The sequence below is a fragment of the Alosa alosa genome, chromosome 11, assembly GCF_017589495.1.
Source record: "Alosa alosa isolate M-15738 ecotype Scorff River chromosome 11, AALO_Geno_1.1, whole genome shotgun sequence".
Lineage (NCBI taxonomy): Eukaryota > Metazoa > Chordata > Actinopteri > Clupeiformes > Clupeidae > Alosa > Alosa alosa.
In genome coordinates this window covers 11041021-11060696 of record NC_063199.1, presented here as the reverse complement: position 1 = coordinate 11060696, position 19676 = coordinate 11041021, and the positions used below count along the sequence as shown (strand labels likewise).

Here is a 19676-nt window from a genome sequence, read left to right as displayed (position 1 = left end):
CAGCCCCCTGGACTGGACCCCCGAAGGAGGGTAGGGCGAACACAGTTCTCTGTGAATCTTTTATGGTATGTTGGTCTCAAGGGCCCACATAAACCTGGCTCATAATCACTCATTTGTGATTCCCCCTCCCCGGTAAAAAATGAAAATCAGTAGGATTAAAGAAAGCCAAAATAAATATTCATCATCATCATCATGGCTGCATTTTTCAGTATTGAAGTAGTCGTTTGTCCACTAGATGGCTGATCGTTGCAGTGAGGCGTAATTTTGTTGGAAGTTAAAGGGGTTGGAAAAACAATGGGCGCTTCATACAAGGACTGTAATTTACCGCAGCGAACATCTAATAAGGATAGGACGATGTTCACATGAAGTGTAATTCCCATTTCTTCTTGAAGCCGAAATAAAATCTGAGGATGTTTATCGGACATGCTTGGTTTTACTGCGGAGGTGCGTTAATCTTGTAATATCAATAAGGACCTAGGTAATGTTACTGTTAGCGTTGGTTGAGTGATGGAGGCATTTGATTTATTGCATTTGTAGAAAACTATAAATGCGGTTATACCAACAAATGTATAGCAGCACTGTTTGTATCTTCGACTGTCATTTTATTGCACGTGCTACAAAAATCATTCTGTGCAATGGAAGATTTACCAACGTTACACCGGTCTGATGCAGTTTTGCCTATACATCGTGAGACTGAGGACGCCTGTTTATTTTGTTTTTAAGTGCGTGCAGGGTGTGAGAGGGGAATCGATGTGCTTTGATTACAGCTTGGTAGTTGTAGTCTGTGAAATTAAAAAGCACGTGTGTGTGAAGTATCCAAACAATGACACCTTCATTTCATTATGGCTGTTTTAGCAAAACACCTTAAGCTACTGTGTAGTAGGTCCCATTTAGAAGTGGCTACTTCATTTGCGCTTTCATTGACTCATGGAGCTGCGTGAATGTTATTACAACTTTTCGCCCGCGATATGACAGTTTAAGTCGCTTGATACTGTAAAGTAAGCCATTGGTTTCCAAAGGAGATTTTATTTGTGTCGCCAGCATAGCCTATTGACAATTTATGTTGTCAATAGGCCTACCTTATAATCCTACCTGTAGCTTAGGGGAAGCTAACAACTTTCTATTGGGATCTAGTTTGTTAGTTACCGTTTTGTCATAACTCCCTGATGCATTTTTGCATTTAGAATAGCCAGAGGCGTGTATATCTCAATCGAAAAATTAAACAATATCGGTGCCTATGGACTAGGCTGGGTGAACCCAGCCTGATCTGCCCGCTATTTATTTTTTGATTTCTTAAAAGATTGAGCTTGGTCTGATGAAAGCCAGACTAGCCATGGACCTCAGTTAAACAATGCAAGGGAACATGAATCAGCCTATATTTACACTAACAATAACGGACAAAAGCTCTTCAACGTTGGCCCGTTAAAATGTGTATGAACAGTCTAGCGGACGCATTTCATCAAGGCCCATTTGGACATGTCAGTTATTTGCACCACTGGTTAGATGTAAAACAGCACTTCGTTTCAGACTAGGCTACTGTTACTTAATTTGTGCATTAACAATAACGTTTCAGACTACTGTTACTTAATTTGTGCATTGACAATAAAGTATTACATGAACTAAAGATGACTAAAATCTTATGTAGAAGAAGAAACATTCACAAAAAAAAAAAAAAAAAAAAAATGACCTTTGTTTTTGATAGCTGTTGAAAACGGCATGGAACTGACAGAGATGTTTTTTGTTTATAAATACATAAAAAAATAAATAAATAAATAACATTATGCTGATACCTTTGCTTTTCCCAAATACAATGTAGCCTACAGGTGTAAGTGACCTTTCATCAATCCAGTTGCAATGGATGAACTGTGATGAACTGCCCTACTTGTGATTGTTTAGAGATTTTAAAGGTTTTATAACAATTCTACATCTTCTTTGGCTATTCTACAATCTATTCACCTTTTCAGCACCAGTAGGGTACTTTCTGTGCAGCCGACACACCCACTCAGGCATGCCAAACAAGCATACACAAAAAAGTTTCAAGAGTGGGGGGATGGAGTAAAATATGGAGACAAATTGAAGTGTGATTTATTTTCGCGGAACGGATGTACAGGACTGAGCGGCGGTCATATTTTGTACCGCTATGCGGTACATCTAGTTAACATAGGCCTAGGTACTCAATTGTTGGCTTATTTTATTGATAGACGTTTGATTAATAGCCTACTGTAGTTGATTGGAAGTGGAGGGGCAAGTTCTCGAAGGTATTTTCAACTATAATATTAAGGTATATCATACTATGTGCATCTTTGCGAGCTTCAAGCGCTTTCTTAATGACGTTGCGTGCCGAGACAAGGAAGCACTCACACGTGGGTGCATACGTACATTTGCATTCAGTTGGTCTACCACGCCTACTCCTGCTGTTTTATAGAAATAGCCATGATTCCCCATTCCAAAAAGGACAACTTTACTTCATTGTTAGTCTATATCAAAAGCGGTGGTTCACTTTGTGTGAATGACGCTATTTTTCGCGTCTTTTTTATTCCAACCGTGGGCACTTTGGAGCAGAAACGAGAACGCGCACACATCCTGAATGATGTACACCTGGCTTGACATAGTCGCTCCTACTCATCCTGGATTGGCATTAGTGAAACGAGTTGAGCTAGGATGACCAGACAGCACTATGTCAAACCTCGCTTTATCACTTATCTTGGATGTCTTAATTCTGCCTTTGTGAAATACCCCCGTGGGCGCAATCGAATTCCCTAATTCACAGGCATGTACCTGTGGAGGGAAAATTCCAATATGCGCTGACTGCAAAATAGGAAAGACAAAAGCGCGAGTATACAAAGTCAATTGCGCTGGGACGCAAAATAGAGCCCTTAGTCTCAGAGCTACTCCGGTGTGCGGTCTTTCTCTTTTGTTTTTACCTTTTAGTTTACTTTGTCCTGCACCTGGCCAGGCTGGCCTAAACATTGGGGAAATGTACATGCAACCACTCTGACTTCATATAAATACATATACAATACCTGACACAGAATGAAAGAAATGCATACTAATATTAAAGGCATCCTTAATAGTTTTTTTACCTTATAATAACGTTTCATAAATCATTTTGATGGCACATAACCTTAGAACATGACGAAGGGCACTTCTGCCATTGTCTGAGCGGTCCTCAACACATTTTCTGTGTTCAGGTAGGAACACTACCCTGCTCCCCAACCCCTATATTCTATCAGAGTTATGTTCATACTTTGTAGCAAAAGACACATATTTAGTTTGTTTATTATTGCGCTTCTCAACTGTAGGGGGACCCTGAGAGCAAATCTTGTTTAGTGTTGATTTACAACAAGCAAGGCACAATCTAGATTTTAACCTTGAACATTAAACACAGAATTAAACATTAAGCATTCTTGTTCACACCTTACACTGTATTATAAGGTGAAACTACATGAAGCATACACAGCAGCACAACCCCCTTGCCAGCTACAATATGTTTCCTTCAGTCAAAAGCTTGATTTAATACTATATGTCTACATGAAACAGTATGACTCAGAGGAGTAATCCAGAACAAAGCAGAAAATAACAGGAGTCATACACTGGAAATATTAACCAAAAGTGAGCATGATCTCATAGAACAACAACAGATCAAAGGGGGATCCCAAAACTACAAAGACAACAGGGATAACATCAAACTGAGAGCTGCTTGAGTGTATGTGAAAGGAGGCTGTTGCATACATGCTTGATGGAGTTGTAGGAAAATGCCTTAAAATCGTGACCACTTCTCTAGCTTTCTCCCTGATTACCATTCTGCAGTGAATTAGAATTCCAAGCAGCTACAGTCATGTGACACCATGAAGAAGATGATATAATGCTAATTCATTTACATTTATTGGGATTCAGTTCTATAGCCCTTTGGGTTTTATATGCATCTCCCAGCCTTCATTTGTTTGCTTAAATAATACATTTGTTTTGGCAGACAACTGAATTATGATTTCGCTGTAACCCAGAGATCTTCTCAGTGTAAGTGTGACCACTAGACCAGAGGAATCCCAGGCTGCCTCCTCTAATAGTGCAGACCCCACTGCTGGCTGGCTCCGATTGCTGTGCAGCCTTTAATAATGCATGCAATTCAGCCGCCCGAGATCCACATTCATAATTACGTCCCACCCCCCTCTGTGCTTCCCTCTGGCTCTCCTGCAAGTGTTTATTCTGAATAATTCATTGCCTTGAATGATTTTGCAGAACAGGTTAATATTATGTACACTGCCAGTTTTAAGAGAGAAAGTGTAATCAGGGATAAAGGGCTGCTGTGGCTCTGGGTGCCAGGTCATATGTCTGAGTGCGTGGGCCCCAATCACCTGGGCTGACTTATGGCCGGCATCTTGCTCATGGGCAGAAGTGATGGATTTTTAGTCTCTGGGCCCCATCCATCACCTGCCCTTCTCTCATTTGTGTTCAACAGACATATTACAGTACAACTCTCTCAGGACAATTTTGTTCCCTTTCTACCGAGAGGCAAATTCAAGGGCAAAGGGGGGCATATAAATACACAGCAAATAACGATGTGAAATACATAGAGAGACTATCTCATACCACAGTGGGATATTTATCTTAATTAAAATGCTGCTTGGTCAAAAACCTGCTCTTCGCCCTCCCACTGCAGGTAGTGCCAAGACCCCTGTTGTGTTCAATGAGAACGGAGATGCTCCTGGACGCTATGATCTCTTCCAATACCAGTCCTCCAACACTTCAGCAGGAGAATACAAAGTCATCGGCCATTGGATAGACCAGCTGCATTTAGATGTGAGTATTTTTGCTGTTGTATAAATTCTGAACACAAAAAAGAGCAATGAGATGTAAGCCACATCTAAAAACTTAATCCCACTTAATGTAATGTGAATCCCACAATATGAAATCTAAAAAACATGTTTTGTCATTTTTTAAAAAAATAATATAATATAATGTGTAGGTGGAGAGAATCACATAATTGTTAGTTTCCTAGACAAGCCTCAGGGAAGTTCTTGTCAATCTAATTATCACGCCTTCAGAAGGTCTTCAGGGAATACATGCTGGAAAAAATGTTTTCAAGAAGTGTGAATTATTGCAGTTATAGAAACACTCAGAATGTCCAGTGGACCACAGCAGACATGTTATATATGGCATTGGTATTTATAGGTGGGCAGCTGCTCAGCCAATGTGACGATATGAATGTCTACCTCTCCCCCAATGTCCAGATGGATGTCTTGCAGTGGACGAGCGGGGATTACTCGGTGCCCCCCTCTGTGTGCAGTACACCTTGCCGGATAGGTGAGCGTAAGAAGATTGTGAAGGGCGTGCCCTGCTGCTGGCACTGTGAAAGGTGCGCCGGCTTCCACTACCAGGCCAGCGAGCTCACCTGTGAGCTGTGCCCCTACGAGCAGCGGCCCAACTTCAACGGCACCGGCTGCTCGCCCATCCCCATCATCCAGCTGGACTGGCACTCGCCCTGGGTCCTAGTGCCCGTCCTCCTCGCCGTGCTGGGAATCCTGGCCACCGTGTTTGTGATGGCCACATTCGCGCGCTACAATGACACGCCCATCGTGCGGGCGTCAGGCCGCGAGATGAGCTACGTGCTGCTGACGGGCATCTTCCTGTGCTACGCCATCACCTTCCCCATGGTGTCCACGCCGGACGTGGCCACCTGCTCCTTCCGCCGCGTCCTGCTGGGCCTGGGCATGAGCATCAGCTACTCGGCGCTGCTGACCAAGACCAACCGCATCCACCGCATCTTCGAGCAGGGCAAGTGCTCAGTGGCGGCGCCGCGCTTCATCAGCCCGCCCTCGCAGCTGGCCATCACCTTCAGCCTCATCTCCGTGCAGCTGCTGGGCGTCTTCGTGTGGTTTGTGGCCGACCCGCCCAACGCCGTCGTCGACTATGGCGAGCAGCGCAGCCAGGACCCGTCCAGTGCCCGCGGGATGCTGAAGTGCGACATCTCGGACCTGGCCCTGATCTGCTCGCTGAGCTACAGCATCCTCCTGGTCGTCACGTGCACAGTGTATGCAATTAAGACTCGTGGGGTGCCAGAAACCTTCAATGAGGCCAAACCTATTGGATTTACAATGTACACCACCTGTATTATATGGCTGGCTTTCATACCAATCTTCTTTGGAACAGCACAGTCAGAGGAAAAGGTGAGAGTTTCTAGTACCAGTCCAGTATCAACAGTGCGTAAAAAGAATCTTACAAGTGTAAAGACAGCTCCTATAAACCTTACAAGAGCCGTCCTTACCGCACCCGGAACTTCACACGCCCCTACTCAACCTAAATAGCTAAGTATCTGTCTAGGGATGACTAAACTAAGGTGTAGTGTATTGACATGGAAAATGGCATATGTAGAAGTCTAGTGGTGTATGCAGCCAGGGAGAAAACAGCGTGAGGCTTACCTGTCAGGGCCGACCCTGTCTTAGCCCGATGGCGGCCAGCACAAACAGTGGTAGGTTAGTTCACGGAAGCTGTGAAAACAGCCTCTACTCGATGATGGTCGGTATAGATTTAAACTACGCGCTTCAGCGATGTAGCCCCACAAGTGTCCTCTCGCGTCAGTCGACGTTGGGGTTGTGTCAGAGACCCAGCAAGCCCCCATGCATCTGCTTATCTTCTCACACAGCAAACACAGGTGCATGCCAACACACTGCCCCCTGGCACATGGGATGTGGAAGTGTTTTGTGTCGTGTCTACTCTAAAGCACTAGACCATTTCCTAACACAAGTGAAATTGAGAATCTGTACTCATCAAACATGCGCACTGAGTCTTAAGTACCCTGTCTAGCAATAGTTTAAGACATAACAATGAAAGAAATGCAACATTCCAGAGCAATTTTAATTGACAATGGCTATATTAGCACAACAGTAAATCACAATTATTTATCAGTTATTATTTATCAGTCAAGCTCTTGCTGCATGAATGTTAATGCTACTGTCTGGAAGCATGGACATGGTGGCTCACAAACATGCCCCCAGAGTGTAGCACTGTAGCTGAACATGGGAGCTCGTGAACATGCCCCCAGAGTGTACTGTAGCTGAACATGGGGGCTCATGAACATGCCCCCAGAGTGTAGCACTGTAGCTGATGGGTCATGAACATGCCCCCAGAGTGTAGCACTGTAGCTGAACATGGGGGCTCACGAACATGCCCCCAGAGTGTAGCACTGTAGCTGCCTGGTTCTAGCTGTTGGCTGCAGCAACTCAAGCTCAACTCAGTACTCGGTGACCTCAAGAAACAGAGATCTATGTAAAAAATCGCCAGAATTCTCCTTTAATTTAAGTATGCAAGTTCAGTTTCAGCAGTATAAACAATAATGGTGAATGCCCTTCTTTACCTGTACATTTTTTTTACTCAATTTTTTAGACTCAATTATTTATCATAAGAATCTGGATATTTTGGGCATCTGCTGAAAGTCTTCATATGGTGCTAATATATTCTCCTCTTGAAATAATAATCTTGTGAGCCCTCATTATTCAGACAATAATGAGGGCTCACAACTGTGAACATCAAAAACCAGCACAGCTGTGTGTCTAAAAGACACCCATAGGAATGTGGTAGTCCCTTAGAAATTGGTCGTAAGGCTTGGCTTAAACTGTTGTGTCTAAAAATGAGTCCCTTCAAAGTCCCTTTTGTCACTGGAGATTTCTTTAGTGTGCAGCGTGTGCAGCAATTTTTGTCTGTAATGTCTAGGCATGGAGTGGAGAATCTGATTCAATAATGGCACTTTGCTGTTCTTTTGTGCTGTGTTTTCTTCCAGACCTCATTAGCACAGCTATGCTGTGAGTTTTGGAAGGACTTCAGTTGTGCTGTCGCATTTTCCCAAGTGTGCTTATTTTGCACTGTCACTTGGTTGCTGTCTTTGTGGAACAGACTCAATGATCAGATCTGTGAAACCAGAATAGGCTGTGACAATTCCGTGTTAGCTCATTCCTCTTCCCCTGGAATGCAGATCAGATCTTGTCCGAAGTGATCCTCATCATTCTGCATTGGACACTTCTAAAATTGCAGTGTGTGCATGTGGCAACACTTCTCTTTGTGCCATCCTACCGTATTACACAGTCAGATTCATAAGAGGCTCACAGGACTCGCCTGCTTTTCAGGAGACCACTAACACCTTGAGGGCTCGCTGTGTCTCACACATGCCCGCCGAGTTGTCTTTTAATCCTCCTCTTGCTCTCTCTCATCCTGCATGTGAGGAAGTCAGCTGTGATCCTCACACTAGCTCTCTCACTGTGCGTGCGTGAGTGAGATGTTGCTGACTCCAACCACACCTGCGTAGGAGAACATTTCCAGTCAGACGTGCGAGTGACCGCAAGAGCTCACTGGGACAGAAATGACTGATGCTCTCTGTTCTCTCTGGCATCCAATTATCCAATTCACTTGATTGATCGCTTGTGTCCCTTTTGTGTTGTAGATGTACATTCAAACCACGACACTGACGATGTCCCTCAGCCTGAGTGCCTCTGTCTGCCTGGGGGTGCTCTACATACCCAAGGTCTATGTCATCATCCTCCACCCTGAACAGAATGTCCCCAAGCACAAGCGCAGTTTTAAGGCCATTGTCACCGCTGCTACCATGTCCAGCAAACTCAGCCAGCTGGCCAGCGAGAGGCCCAACGGTGAGGCGAAGACGGAGCTCTGTGAGCCCAAGGAGAGCAGCCGTGAGTAGAGCCCCAATTCTATTAAACACTTGGATGCTTCTATAGCTTCTACAGTCTCTGTTCTGTTTAGTTCAGGAGTAAACAGTGAACTTCTTCCCATTTGTTTTCCAGCTCCACCTTCAAAGAACACATATGTGAGTTACACCAACCATGCCATGTGAAAACAGAACAGTGCTTCATACAGATGTGCATGGAATCCGATCTCACATGAGTCTCAATCAGACACGTCTAAATGAAGAGGGCATAAAGAGAAGAGATTAAACGATGAATAGTGAGAATTAAAAAAAAAATCTGTCACAATAGTTAAATTAAGTGTAAATATTCAGTGGCTGTCATGATTTTAAATTGTTGTTATCCAACAGTGTCTGACCAGCATTATGAAAGTCATTTGTCATTGCTAGCGGTGAAGTTGGATTATAGCCCTAAGATCTGGGTGTGTGTGTATGCCCTGACTAAAGCATGCCATTTTTATACAAATCGTTTATTTACAATAAAGGATTGTTTTATACATGTGTGGCATTTCTGGAAGTGCATCTGGGGGTAAGGGGTACTAGTTTGATTGAACAGAACCTAACATTAATTTGGCTACACTATTTGGGCTATGAATAGAAATGAGATATTTTGCTCAATGTCTTTGAACAAACCTTTGATCTTGAAGTGATACAAAATAGGAATGCCTCAGAAGAAGTTTTAGGAGGTTATCTTCACCTAAAGCTGTTCTCTATTGCAAATCTTATTTCACACACTGCCCTGTGCTCTATTCAAAATGACACATGGGAAACTGTTCATCCACAAACAGAACATGTTGTCCATGAACAAGTAGGCTACAGGTTTGTCCTGTATTTGAGTACTTATCCGTCTTTCCATTAGTCTCGTATGCCCACCCGTACGACATGTACGAATGAGTTGCTAGCGCGAACGTTGGGGTTTGGAGTCTTTTTGGGAAGAACATGGATGCCACCAGGGCAGCAGCTGTCTTGTTAGTGCTGGACATTTGTCTAGAACACAAGAACACATCCCTCATTCTCCCTTGTTGGGTATGGTCAATGTGAATTAATAATAAAAACTTTTTTTAGTAACTCAATTTCACCTATTTCAATTTCAACAAGTGCTGTCGCGTTTCTCTCGAGCCACGAGGGGCATTAGCAGGCTAGTCATTGTTTTTTGTGCTACATGTAGCCTCTTTAGCAAACCAGCTGGAAAACAAATCGTTGTATTGCACGCACAGCAAGACCGTGCAATGTATGAATTGGTGACCGGATTGAAGCAGCAAGGTAATCTAGTGCAGGGGTTTTATATAGTATAAGTATATATACTCTTTTGATCCCTTAAGGGAAATTTGGTCTCTGCATTTATCCCAATCCGTGAATTAGTGAAACACACTCAGCACACAGTGAGGTGAAGCACACACTAATCCCGGCGCAGTGAGCTGCCTGCAACAACAGCGGCGCTCGGGCACTTCAGCCATGCCTACTGGTTGGGGTTCAAACCGGCAACCCTCCGGTTACAAGTCTGAAGTGCTAACCAGTAGGCCACGGCTGCCCTTATTGTGAACCAGGGACCACCATTCTGACTAATTACGCAACCCCAGGACCACCACTGAATAAAAATACTGATTCCTACATTGAAACTATATTACTGAATCCATGATCATGGACCACTACCAAAGTCCTCATGGACCACAAGTGGGGGCGCGGACCACTGGTTGAAAACCCCTGATCTAGTGTGTGAGCATTGCATCGACATTAAAATGACCAACACAGTACAAATGCAAAGAAAATACATGTCATCTCATCTCAACTGTGGGCGCAGCCATGTTTGTTGTAAGGTCGTACGGCCACCTTGGGGTACCCTCAAGAACTCCGAGGTAAAGGGGGCGAGCTTCCGTGAAATGCCGCAAGAAAGCTGGGTAATTTACACTTTTCAACTCGGACGGGGGACTTACGAGACAAATGGAAAGACACATTAATTTGTATGAACTGTAAGAGGCTTTTGTTGCAAGTATACCTCACTTTCAGTCAACTATGTTTTATATGAAGGCATGTGACTGCAGATATGAAAAGGTTGTGGTGGAGGTTACTACAATGACATCACAGCTTGATACTAAAAGCTTGTGTTATTTATTCCTAATGTAAGACATAAGTATAATGTCACATACTTACAACAGAACATTGTAATACTTTACCCATCAGGTTAATGAGGTCGAACTCCACAGAATCCTCCAGTGAGTGATCTCTATTGTTCTCTCCCGTTTCAACAGTTGTGGATTTATAATCAAACCCATGTTCATTCTCCATGCAGATTGTACTTCAGAGGGGAAAGGCTGAAGGAGAACAATAACAGTACATATCTCAGAACTGGTGTCTGTGATCTATAGAGAAATAAATAAAGATTAGTGAGGATACATGAGTAGTTCTATTTACTGTATACATGTTTGTGGTTAGTCGTGTGCAAAACACAATGAAAACGACTAATATTGTAGGATGTTTGTTAATGTGTCTGTGACCACAGTAGGACCATAAGCATATGCATTTCCTTATACATGTTTTTAACAGCCTTGATATCTAAACTTACATGTGTCAAACTTGTAGATGCTGCATTTTGTGACAATTATAGTTATTCCTTATCACATGTAAATTAAATGGAAGCTACAAATGTGAAATGTAATTTATGTGGCTCAAGTTACAGCACTCAATTTCAAGGCCTTCAGCCCACATTAGTGAAAATGCCTTCAGCCTTTCTATGAAACTTTGATTGCTACAAGCATGGTAAATAGCCTGAACCAGCCTTCCTAATCCCAAACCTACTTTTTCATAAATACCTTGATGAATAAAATCTCCTACATATTCATGACTGATTCTGAAACAATGCATCTCAGGATTTGGACTGAAGCCTACGGCAAACACTATGACAAATAAGGTCAGTGACTGATTCCACAGTAAATCCCTTCATAGCTTCTCATGTCTCATGGACACTGAATAAAGAAGTACAATAAAAGCTGTTACACTGCCAACCATTTCAGATCATTACTGACTGAAGAAATGCAGTGAGCAGTTGGCCAAACCACAACAACATTACATGAAATTGAAGTAGTCTTTCTTCTTAAAGCATGATGACATCAATACTGTTTGATAAGACAGCCTCCCTTTAAAGAATGATCTTACTAATGACAGCGGCTATTTCTAGCATTGCAACATGATTCCAAAAATGTGTCGTTTTAGGTGTTAATTAATCATCTCAAATATATATTTTAGGAAGAATATCCCACTTGCAAGTTCGATTGTAGCTTAAACAATCCATCTCCATAGGTAAGACACAATCAGATATAATTATGGCTATCCATATTGTGCTGATATAATTAGGCTATCCATATTGCGCTTTTTTCCCCCCAGGATGATGTCTGAGAAATCAGTTGTCATGGAATTCTGAAAAGGCTACGAAATGAATGTTATTTTTCTCCTGTACAGGTTTTTACAGAGTAAAACACACCAAACTAAATTGTCAAAGGAAGGTTGGTTCCTTATTTGTCCTTACTACACCACAGCAACTGAATAAGAATTGAGTCACAAGTCATTGATGTCCAACACCAGAGTCACAAGAGAGAACACAGAGTCACTTACATCCCCCCTGGGATGCTCATTCTCAAACACACACACACACACACACACACACACAAGATCAAGATCAATGGCTAAGATTTAATATTACAAAAAAATACATTAACCATGTGATGAAAGAATAATTATAAATGTCACAAAATGAAGTACATGAATTTCCTTAAAGCAACAGTATAGGAGTTCTGGTCTGACCACTAAGCTAACTATCATTTCATTTAGAACAGAAGCCTTAGAACATCAGCAGCTTTCCTTGCATTTTCATGTGCTGATCTGTCCCAGACTAAAGATGCCTGGCTAGGTCATTTTTTAAAAAAAGTTCCCATATAAATTCCTTAGACTATGACAGGTGGTATAATCAAACTGTTCAATCTGCAAAACTGTTTTCTTGGATCCCTCCTTGAGATGTTCTTTATTTTACACAGAAACATGATGTAAAGTCATCATGCCAAAGTTGTTTCTGCAACACTCTGAGTGCTGTGGAATACAATATGTTATATGATATATGTTACACTTATCAAGCTTTGGTTGGGAATGGTTGGGTTGGTGACAATAAGGTTGACATTGTTTGTATTCTTAACACAATCATCTTTTTGGTCTAAAGGTGATTATTATTACTGTATCTTACAATTAAGAACATGAAACTACTGTGTGCTTTATTCCTGATCCCATAGGAAAAGATGAATGACCAAGACAATATTTAGCGAGTCACATATTGACACTTGATGGGAATTGTTGTACCAAATCAAGGGAACTAGAGTGCACTAGTGAATGAGTGTACCACTATTTTATATTGAACAATTTAGTCTGTTACATTTGCATCTACATTTAGTCATTTTGTGAAAAAGATCACTCACAGTGATATACAGATATACTTTTGTAACATACTGTACTTAGCATTATGTGCATCTTGTTGCTATAGTTGATTAACCATATTACATTACATTACATTTGGCTGACACATTTTTGCGACTTACAACATGGTAAACAGTTTAAAGTATCCCCACAATTCTAGAACAATTTCAAACAATTTAAAAGATAGAGTACAATAAGAGCAAGTTAGTGCATCAGTGAGTGCTGTTTTTATACAGTCAGGTGTCAGTTCTAGTCAGGTGGTAAGTGAACAACACTAGTTGTAAGGGTTAGGGTTAGGGTCTTCAGGAGATTTTTGAAGATGGAGAGGGATGTCCCTGTAGGAACTGGTAGCGCGTTCCACCAACGAGGAACAACAGATGAGAATAGTTTGGATTGGCCTGAGCGTACTGGTGGCAGAGCTAGATGTCGTTCGTTTGAGGAGCTCTCAACGGTCGGGAGGTAGCATATGCCTGTATGAGGGCATTCAAGTAGTTGGGAGCAGAACAGAGACTACTTTGTAGGCAAGCGTTTGAGGCTTGAATTTTCCATATGTTGAAGAGTGCAAAACAGCACTACCAGGCGACCGAGGCAACATGATCCGAGAGGGTTAGTTGGTTGTCGAGCATGACTCCTAAATTTCTTGCAGCCCTGGTAGGTGCAACAGACAGGGAGTCAATTTTGATGTTGATGTGATGATGTATAGTAGGTTTAGCTGGGAGGACCAGCAGTTCAGTTTTTGAGAGGTTTCGCTGGAGGTGATGTGCCTTCATCCATGTAGATATGTCTGAGAGGCAGTCAAAGATCTGTGTCGAGATCAAGGGGTCATCAGGTGGAAATGACAGATAGAGCTGTGTGTCGTCTGCATAGCAGTGGTATGAGAAGCCGTGTGAACGGATAATCTGTCCCAGAGAGGTGGTGTAGATAGCAAAGAGAAGGGGCCCCAGCACTGAGCCCTGGGGGACCCCTGTGGTGAGATAGTGAGGTGCGGACAGCTGTCCAAGCCATGATACCTTAAACGAGCGTCCTGTGAGGTAGGATTCAAACAAGGACAGAGCAGGCGGGATGTCCAAACCAGGACAGAGCAGAGCCAAAGGCAGAGATGTCCATGTTTGAGAGGCTTCCTTTTAAGGCTTCTGCTATTGACAATAGAGCTGTTTTTGGTTGAAGGATGAACCCAGATTGGTTTGGATCAAGAAGGTTGTCCTGTGAAAGGAATTCAGAGATCTGTTTGGAGACTGCTCATTTGATACCTTTGGATAGGAAAGGTAGGAGTGAGAGGACGGTAGTTCTCAACTTAAGCAAGGTTAAGATACGTTTTCTTAAGTACTGTAACAGTGTTACCTGGGCCGTTTTGAATGCTGTTGGAAACGTGCCAGAGGTTAGCGAAGCTTTGATCACATGTGTGATAGCTGGTGTGATGGTGGGGCTGATGGACTGAAGTAGGCTCGTAGGTATAGGGTCCAACGAGTCTGGTCACTCACGATTGCGAAACCTTTCCAACACTGGCATGGTGATGGGCATAGACATAGCGTTAACTTTGAAATCATTGGTCCAGCCTAACCAATCACATTGATCAGGAATTCCTGACATTACTCCCTACTTTGCCTAAACTTAATTTAAACTTAGACAATAAACAGCATCGGCAGCAGTGGTTCTCAAACTTTTCCTGTCATTCCCCGGCAAAATGGTAATATTTTTATTGCATCTTGGTCTGCTGGATCAGATGATATTTTAATTCATATGTCGGTCTGTTTATGACACCTATATTTGTGTGTGGCTATTTTGTTTTGAATCTATGATCTTCCTTGTCAAAAAAGAAAGGCAATATTAAAAATAAGCACAAAAAACAAATTTCCTCTTGTTCATGGCGCCCCACCTGACATGTCTCTATTCCCCACTAGTGGGGCCCGCCCCACACTTTGAGAACCACTGGATTAGATTCAACTTTATTGTCATTGTGCAGAGTACAAGTACAAAGACAACAATTATACCTGTATGTAGATGTTGAAACTGTATATGGACGTGGTAATATTTCACCATTGATCATTGACAAGTGGTCAGCTTCTGAGGAGCAAGAAGTCTTAAATGAGTAACACTCAGGGCCCTACCATGACAGTCAAAAGCGCATCGTCACTCGTCAAAAGCTTATTCAAATTTAGTAGGATGTCCAGTCCACATTGGGAGGGTATCAAATGTCGAAGCTTATCAAAAGGTGTTCCTAGTTTTTTAATCAGTCATGGGTGTGTTTGGGGCGATAACATAATTTAAACCAATGAGAATGACATCTGCCATTCCCTTTAACGGCGCAAAGCGCAATGTCAAATAAATGCATCTGTATTTTGACATTCAACGGCGCATTTGAAGGAGGCTGCTTGCGAGACCCTATGGAATAGTCATTCCACTAAACGCAATAATTAACCATTTTCCTTGATGATGTTAGGGATTAACTTCAGTGCCTAATGCTTTCTAATATCTCCAATATGGCGATGTCCAGATCTGATGACAAGCCGTGCAAACCCCTAATACGTGTCTCTCGCCTCTCCCTTAATCACTTTTAACTGTCATTATCAATTTGCAAATGACTACTCATCATGAGATGTACATTTCGTAATATCTTTATTCTAATTATGTTTCCCATTGTAATCGTGTAATTTGTAATGTTTTGCATGGACGTGCGCTGGTGTTCGTTCATGAATGATAGAAGGATGGTGCGTGCACCCGCCAATATGACTGTTGACAATGCGCTCTTAAAAAAACATATAAACAACTCGCCATAGACTTCTGACAGGGGGCCTATACTACGAAGGGAGCTTAACCTACCCAGATGTAACCCAGGGTTACTTTGTTAAACCGGGGTTGACAAAATCTGGTTATCTTAAGTGGTGTTAATCGGTACTACGACGCTGATTATGAAGTTGATTTGTTGAGCCGGGGTTAACCTAATTGGAGTTTGTGCGCGTTCACATAAAAGGGGCGGGTTGCAGCGCAAGTCACCACGTTCAGTGATGACGCGATCACCTTATTTTACGGATGAGGAATGCACAATTATTATGACAAGTTATGAGGAATTAAAACCCACTCTATGACAAAAATAAAATACGTCGGCAGTGAACAAAGCAAGGCAAGGCTGTTGGCAACGTATTGCAGATTGGGTAGCCTAAATGCCTAAAAGTAAAGTTTTATTTCCACATGTTCTTCAAATATGTGTTACGGAGGATTAATAGCTTGCGGAATGTATGAAATGAGTTTAAATTAAATTGCCATTATTAATTGCCTATTTTGAGTTCATAGAAATGCCTACAGATGCAACACAATTTATTATGCAACACAATTTATAAGTGGGCATATAGATTACAGTAATTGAATGTTTAAGTAGCCCCCATTGACTGATTTAGTGTATGCCTAATCCTGTGAACATTTCAGATGCAACACCATTGCCAAACGCACATGGCAGCAGGTGAAAACAAACACGTTATTCAGAATAGTGGTTTATATAGTCATAGCTTGCATTAATATTTCTTAATTATGAAAACATGTAGGCCTAGTATGCTTATGCCTCTGTTTTACAGCTAACAAGAAAAAGGTGTCTTTGAACACTACTGTAAGGCACCAGAGTGTTTTACAGTAGCAGAGGAGTTGGCCATCGCAAATAATAGTGGAAGACCGATTATGGAAGGGGTTGAGGGAGGCATTCGGTCGGATGGTGCTGTGGAAATGTGTAGCCTTTATGGGCAGGGTACAGTAATATGCCATTCAATTCAACAAGTTAAAATGGTGATTTTAATTTATTAGGCCTACTGTAGGCTATGTCCGATTTATTTTAGGCTATTCTTGCTCAGATGCTGGGCCTATGTCCGATTTATTTTCGGACATACAGTATTCTTGCTCAGATGTTCAGCATCACCGATTAGATGGAATACATGAATGTCCACGTAAGGGCATTGCTATGACGGGTGACATTAGAGACTTCTGCCTAGATCATCAAAGATAACGAATTCCTTCGGCGGACAATCTATATCTTCATAGAGAATATCATATATATATATATACAGCGGCCTCTAAAACCCCTCGCCCTGCGAAGAGAGCCCCTCATGATTTGCGCTCCAATGTCGTATGGATCATCCAGGTACGCCGACATTGTCTCAAATTGTTAGTGGAGAGGTGGTACTTATAAAGGGGGTGGTTAACGGAAACCTCAGGTTAACCAAGAACATAACCTGCTCGGAGCAGGTTTGAGATGCAGCGTAACTTGCCATGGCAGCATACCTCGGTTGAAACATATCCAGCTTTCGTAGTACGGGTTAATCGGGAAGTTACGCCACACGTGATCAAGTTACTCTCAAAGTTACCCAGATAAGCCAGTAACCCCGCTTCGTAGTACAGGCCCCAGGTGTACAATAGCAATTTTTAGACAATGCGCCAGGCCACTCCCTAGGTTGTTAATTAGCAGGAATTAAATCTTGCGCCAGGTTTAAAACTAGTTTTACGCCATGCTCCAGGGTGCAAAATACAGCCCTCAGAGAAATGTATCAATGCAGCAGGAAGTGACTGTTCGCAGGATAGAGGAGCATACTGAAGAAGGCGCTAAGCCGAAACGTGCCTCTGCAATAAACACGTTAGTATGCAAAGTTCGGCCTTTTTATCTTCCTTGATGTAGTTTAAATAAACCATTGTTGTCATAGTCAACAGGCCTGCATTGTAGCACATACATTTAATATTGTTAATATTGTTATAAGTGTTCTGTATCATGTGTGTGTCATCTATTTAACCAACAGCATAAAATAACAGAATATCAAAACGTTTTCCTTGAAATTATGTCATGAGGGCAGAGTCTAGCTCCTGCAGTCCATGGAGGACAACTGCAAGAACTGAATGAAGGTGCAGGCTCCTGTGATATTATAAGGCCATGTGACATGGTGACACCATGGTAAGTTCCTGTCTGGCTGGATAAAGTCGAACAGTGACAACAGTGCCCAACTGGAAACTCATTGAAATTGACTTTGCTTCTCTCCATTCAAGTCTTACAGAGTGGCTCTGTCTATTTATACTGTCTATGGTTTTAGCTCTTAGAAGCACGCTTGCCTCCAATTCTGGAATGCTGTTAGTTGCAGGTTCAAGTCTGGGCTGAGCCGCAGGGTCTGTCAAACCCAACGCAGTTGCAGAAGCATGTCTGAGATTACTACATCACTTGAGCAACCATGTCTTGCTGCAAGGATATGATTTGGATGCTGTTTTCTTCTCTTTTTTTTCAAGCCAAGAGCATGGACCAGCCCAGAGCAATAGAGATGCAGACCTTCAGACAACCACTGATTCTGACCAAATGCTAGCTTAGCATGCTTCTAAACATTGTCTCTGAGTCAGACCTGGCGGTCCACTGGTGTTTTGCTCATCGGTTTTCTGACGGTCCACTTGCGGGTTGCAGAAAAATGTCCCAATATTTTGCCATTATTGGTCTAAAATCTTTTTCATTTATTCAGTTATACTTCATCCATCATTTTAATAATATGTCATGGGTTTTCTTATTCAAGTTAAATGTAAAGAGATGGTGGCATGCCACCAGGTCCGCTGTCTGCCAATCTGATTTTGTTGTCGGGGAGGGGGGGGGGGGGGGCACCAACAGGTAGCTCACGAGCTGAAATGAGCCTTAAACCTTAAAATGTGTACAAAGCTTATTCAGCTGTTTTGGAGATCAGCTATGTGAATACATGCTATACTCTATTAAAGAGAAACTATGTTTTACCCTACAGCTTCAGAGTATATTTTATGACACTCCTCAATAGACCTCTGAAGTTCACCTACATAAAAGCTGCCATCTTCGACATCCGGTAGGCTATCTGGCGATTTTTCCTATGGGAAAATAACATGGGGATTTTGAACTCTCGCGGGGATGAAAAAGTCTGAAATGCAGACGTTTTCCTGAACACACTTTTGTCCTCTGCCTTTGAGTGGATACTGTGATCTCCGGTACGTGAAGGTGGCAGCCTTAGATTTTTGCTACCTCAGAGCTAACTTGCAATGCAACTTGCCATAGGTAGTTAGCTTCAATTAACAACCGGATCTCCTTATATGGGCAAAGATGGCCGTTTTGGTTCTGTTTTGTAGGCGAACTTCAGAGGTCTGTCAGTCTCAGTCAGTCTGCCGATTCTCTTTTCCTGTTCCTGCGACAACCGTTTACTTGCTTTCTGCTTCTTTTCGCTGGCTCTGCCATGACAAATGTCTAAGAAACTCCATCGCTAGCCGGTGCCTGGCATGTATGTGTAGTAGTGCAGTAAAGCAATTTGTTACATCGCGAGGCTGCAAGACTTTCTGTCTCTGAGGCTATCGGCCCGCTGGCCCAAAGTTGGAAGGGTGTTTTTTCCGCTCACATGTGCTAGGGGGAAGCGAGATGGCCACCATTCAACCCATCTGACAGATTGAGGGGACTTAGCCAAAATTTTGAATGTTTAAAACTCTCATGCCCCTCCCTCACTACCACTCAGCACCTAATGTCGGTTTCTGTGAATATGATTAAAAAGAATCTTGCCAA

At 42.5% G+C, this 19676-nt stretch overlaps 1 protein-coding gene across 2 annotated transcripts in view; it reads left to right on the top strand.

Annotated features, from left to right (window-relative positions):
* The window catches only part of LOC125303951 (metabotropic glutamate receptor 8-like), a 50285-nt gene extending 41096 nt beyond the window's left edge, over nucleotides 1-9189 (top strand). For both annotated transcript variants that reach the window (XM_048257946.1, XM_048257947.1), the window contains exons 8-11: nucleotides 4661-4800; nucleotides 5232-6167; nucleotides 8435-8681; nucleotides 8793-9189. In XM_048257946.1, coding sequence (XP_048113903.1) covers nucleotides 4661-4800; nucleotides 5232-6167; nucleotides 8435-8681; nucleotides 8793-8842 — 1373 coding nt within the window. In that variant the 3' untranslated portion in view covers nucleotides 8843-9189. The remainder of the gene's footprint in view (nucleotides 1-4660; nucleotides 4801-5231; nucleotides 6168-8434; nucleotides 8682-8792) is intronic.
* The last annotated feature ends 10487 nt before the right edge of the window (nucleotides 9190-19676 follow it).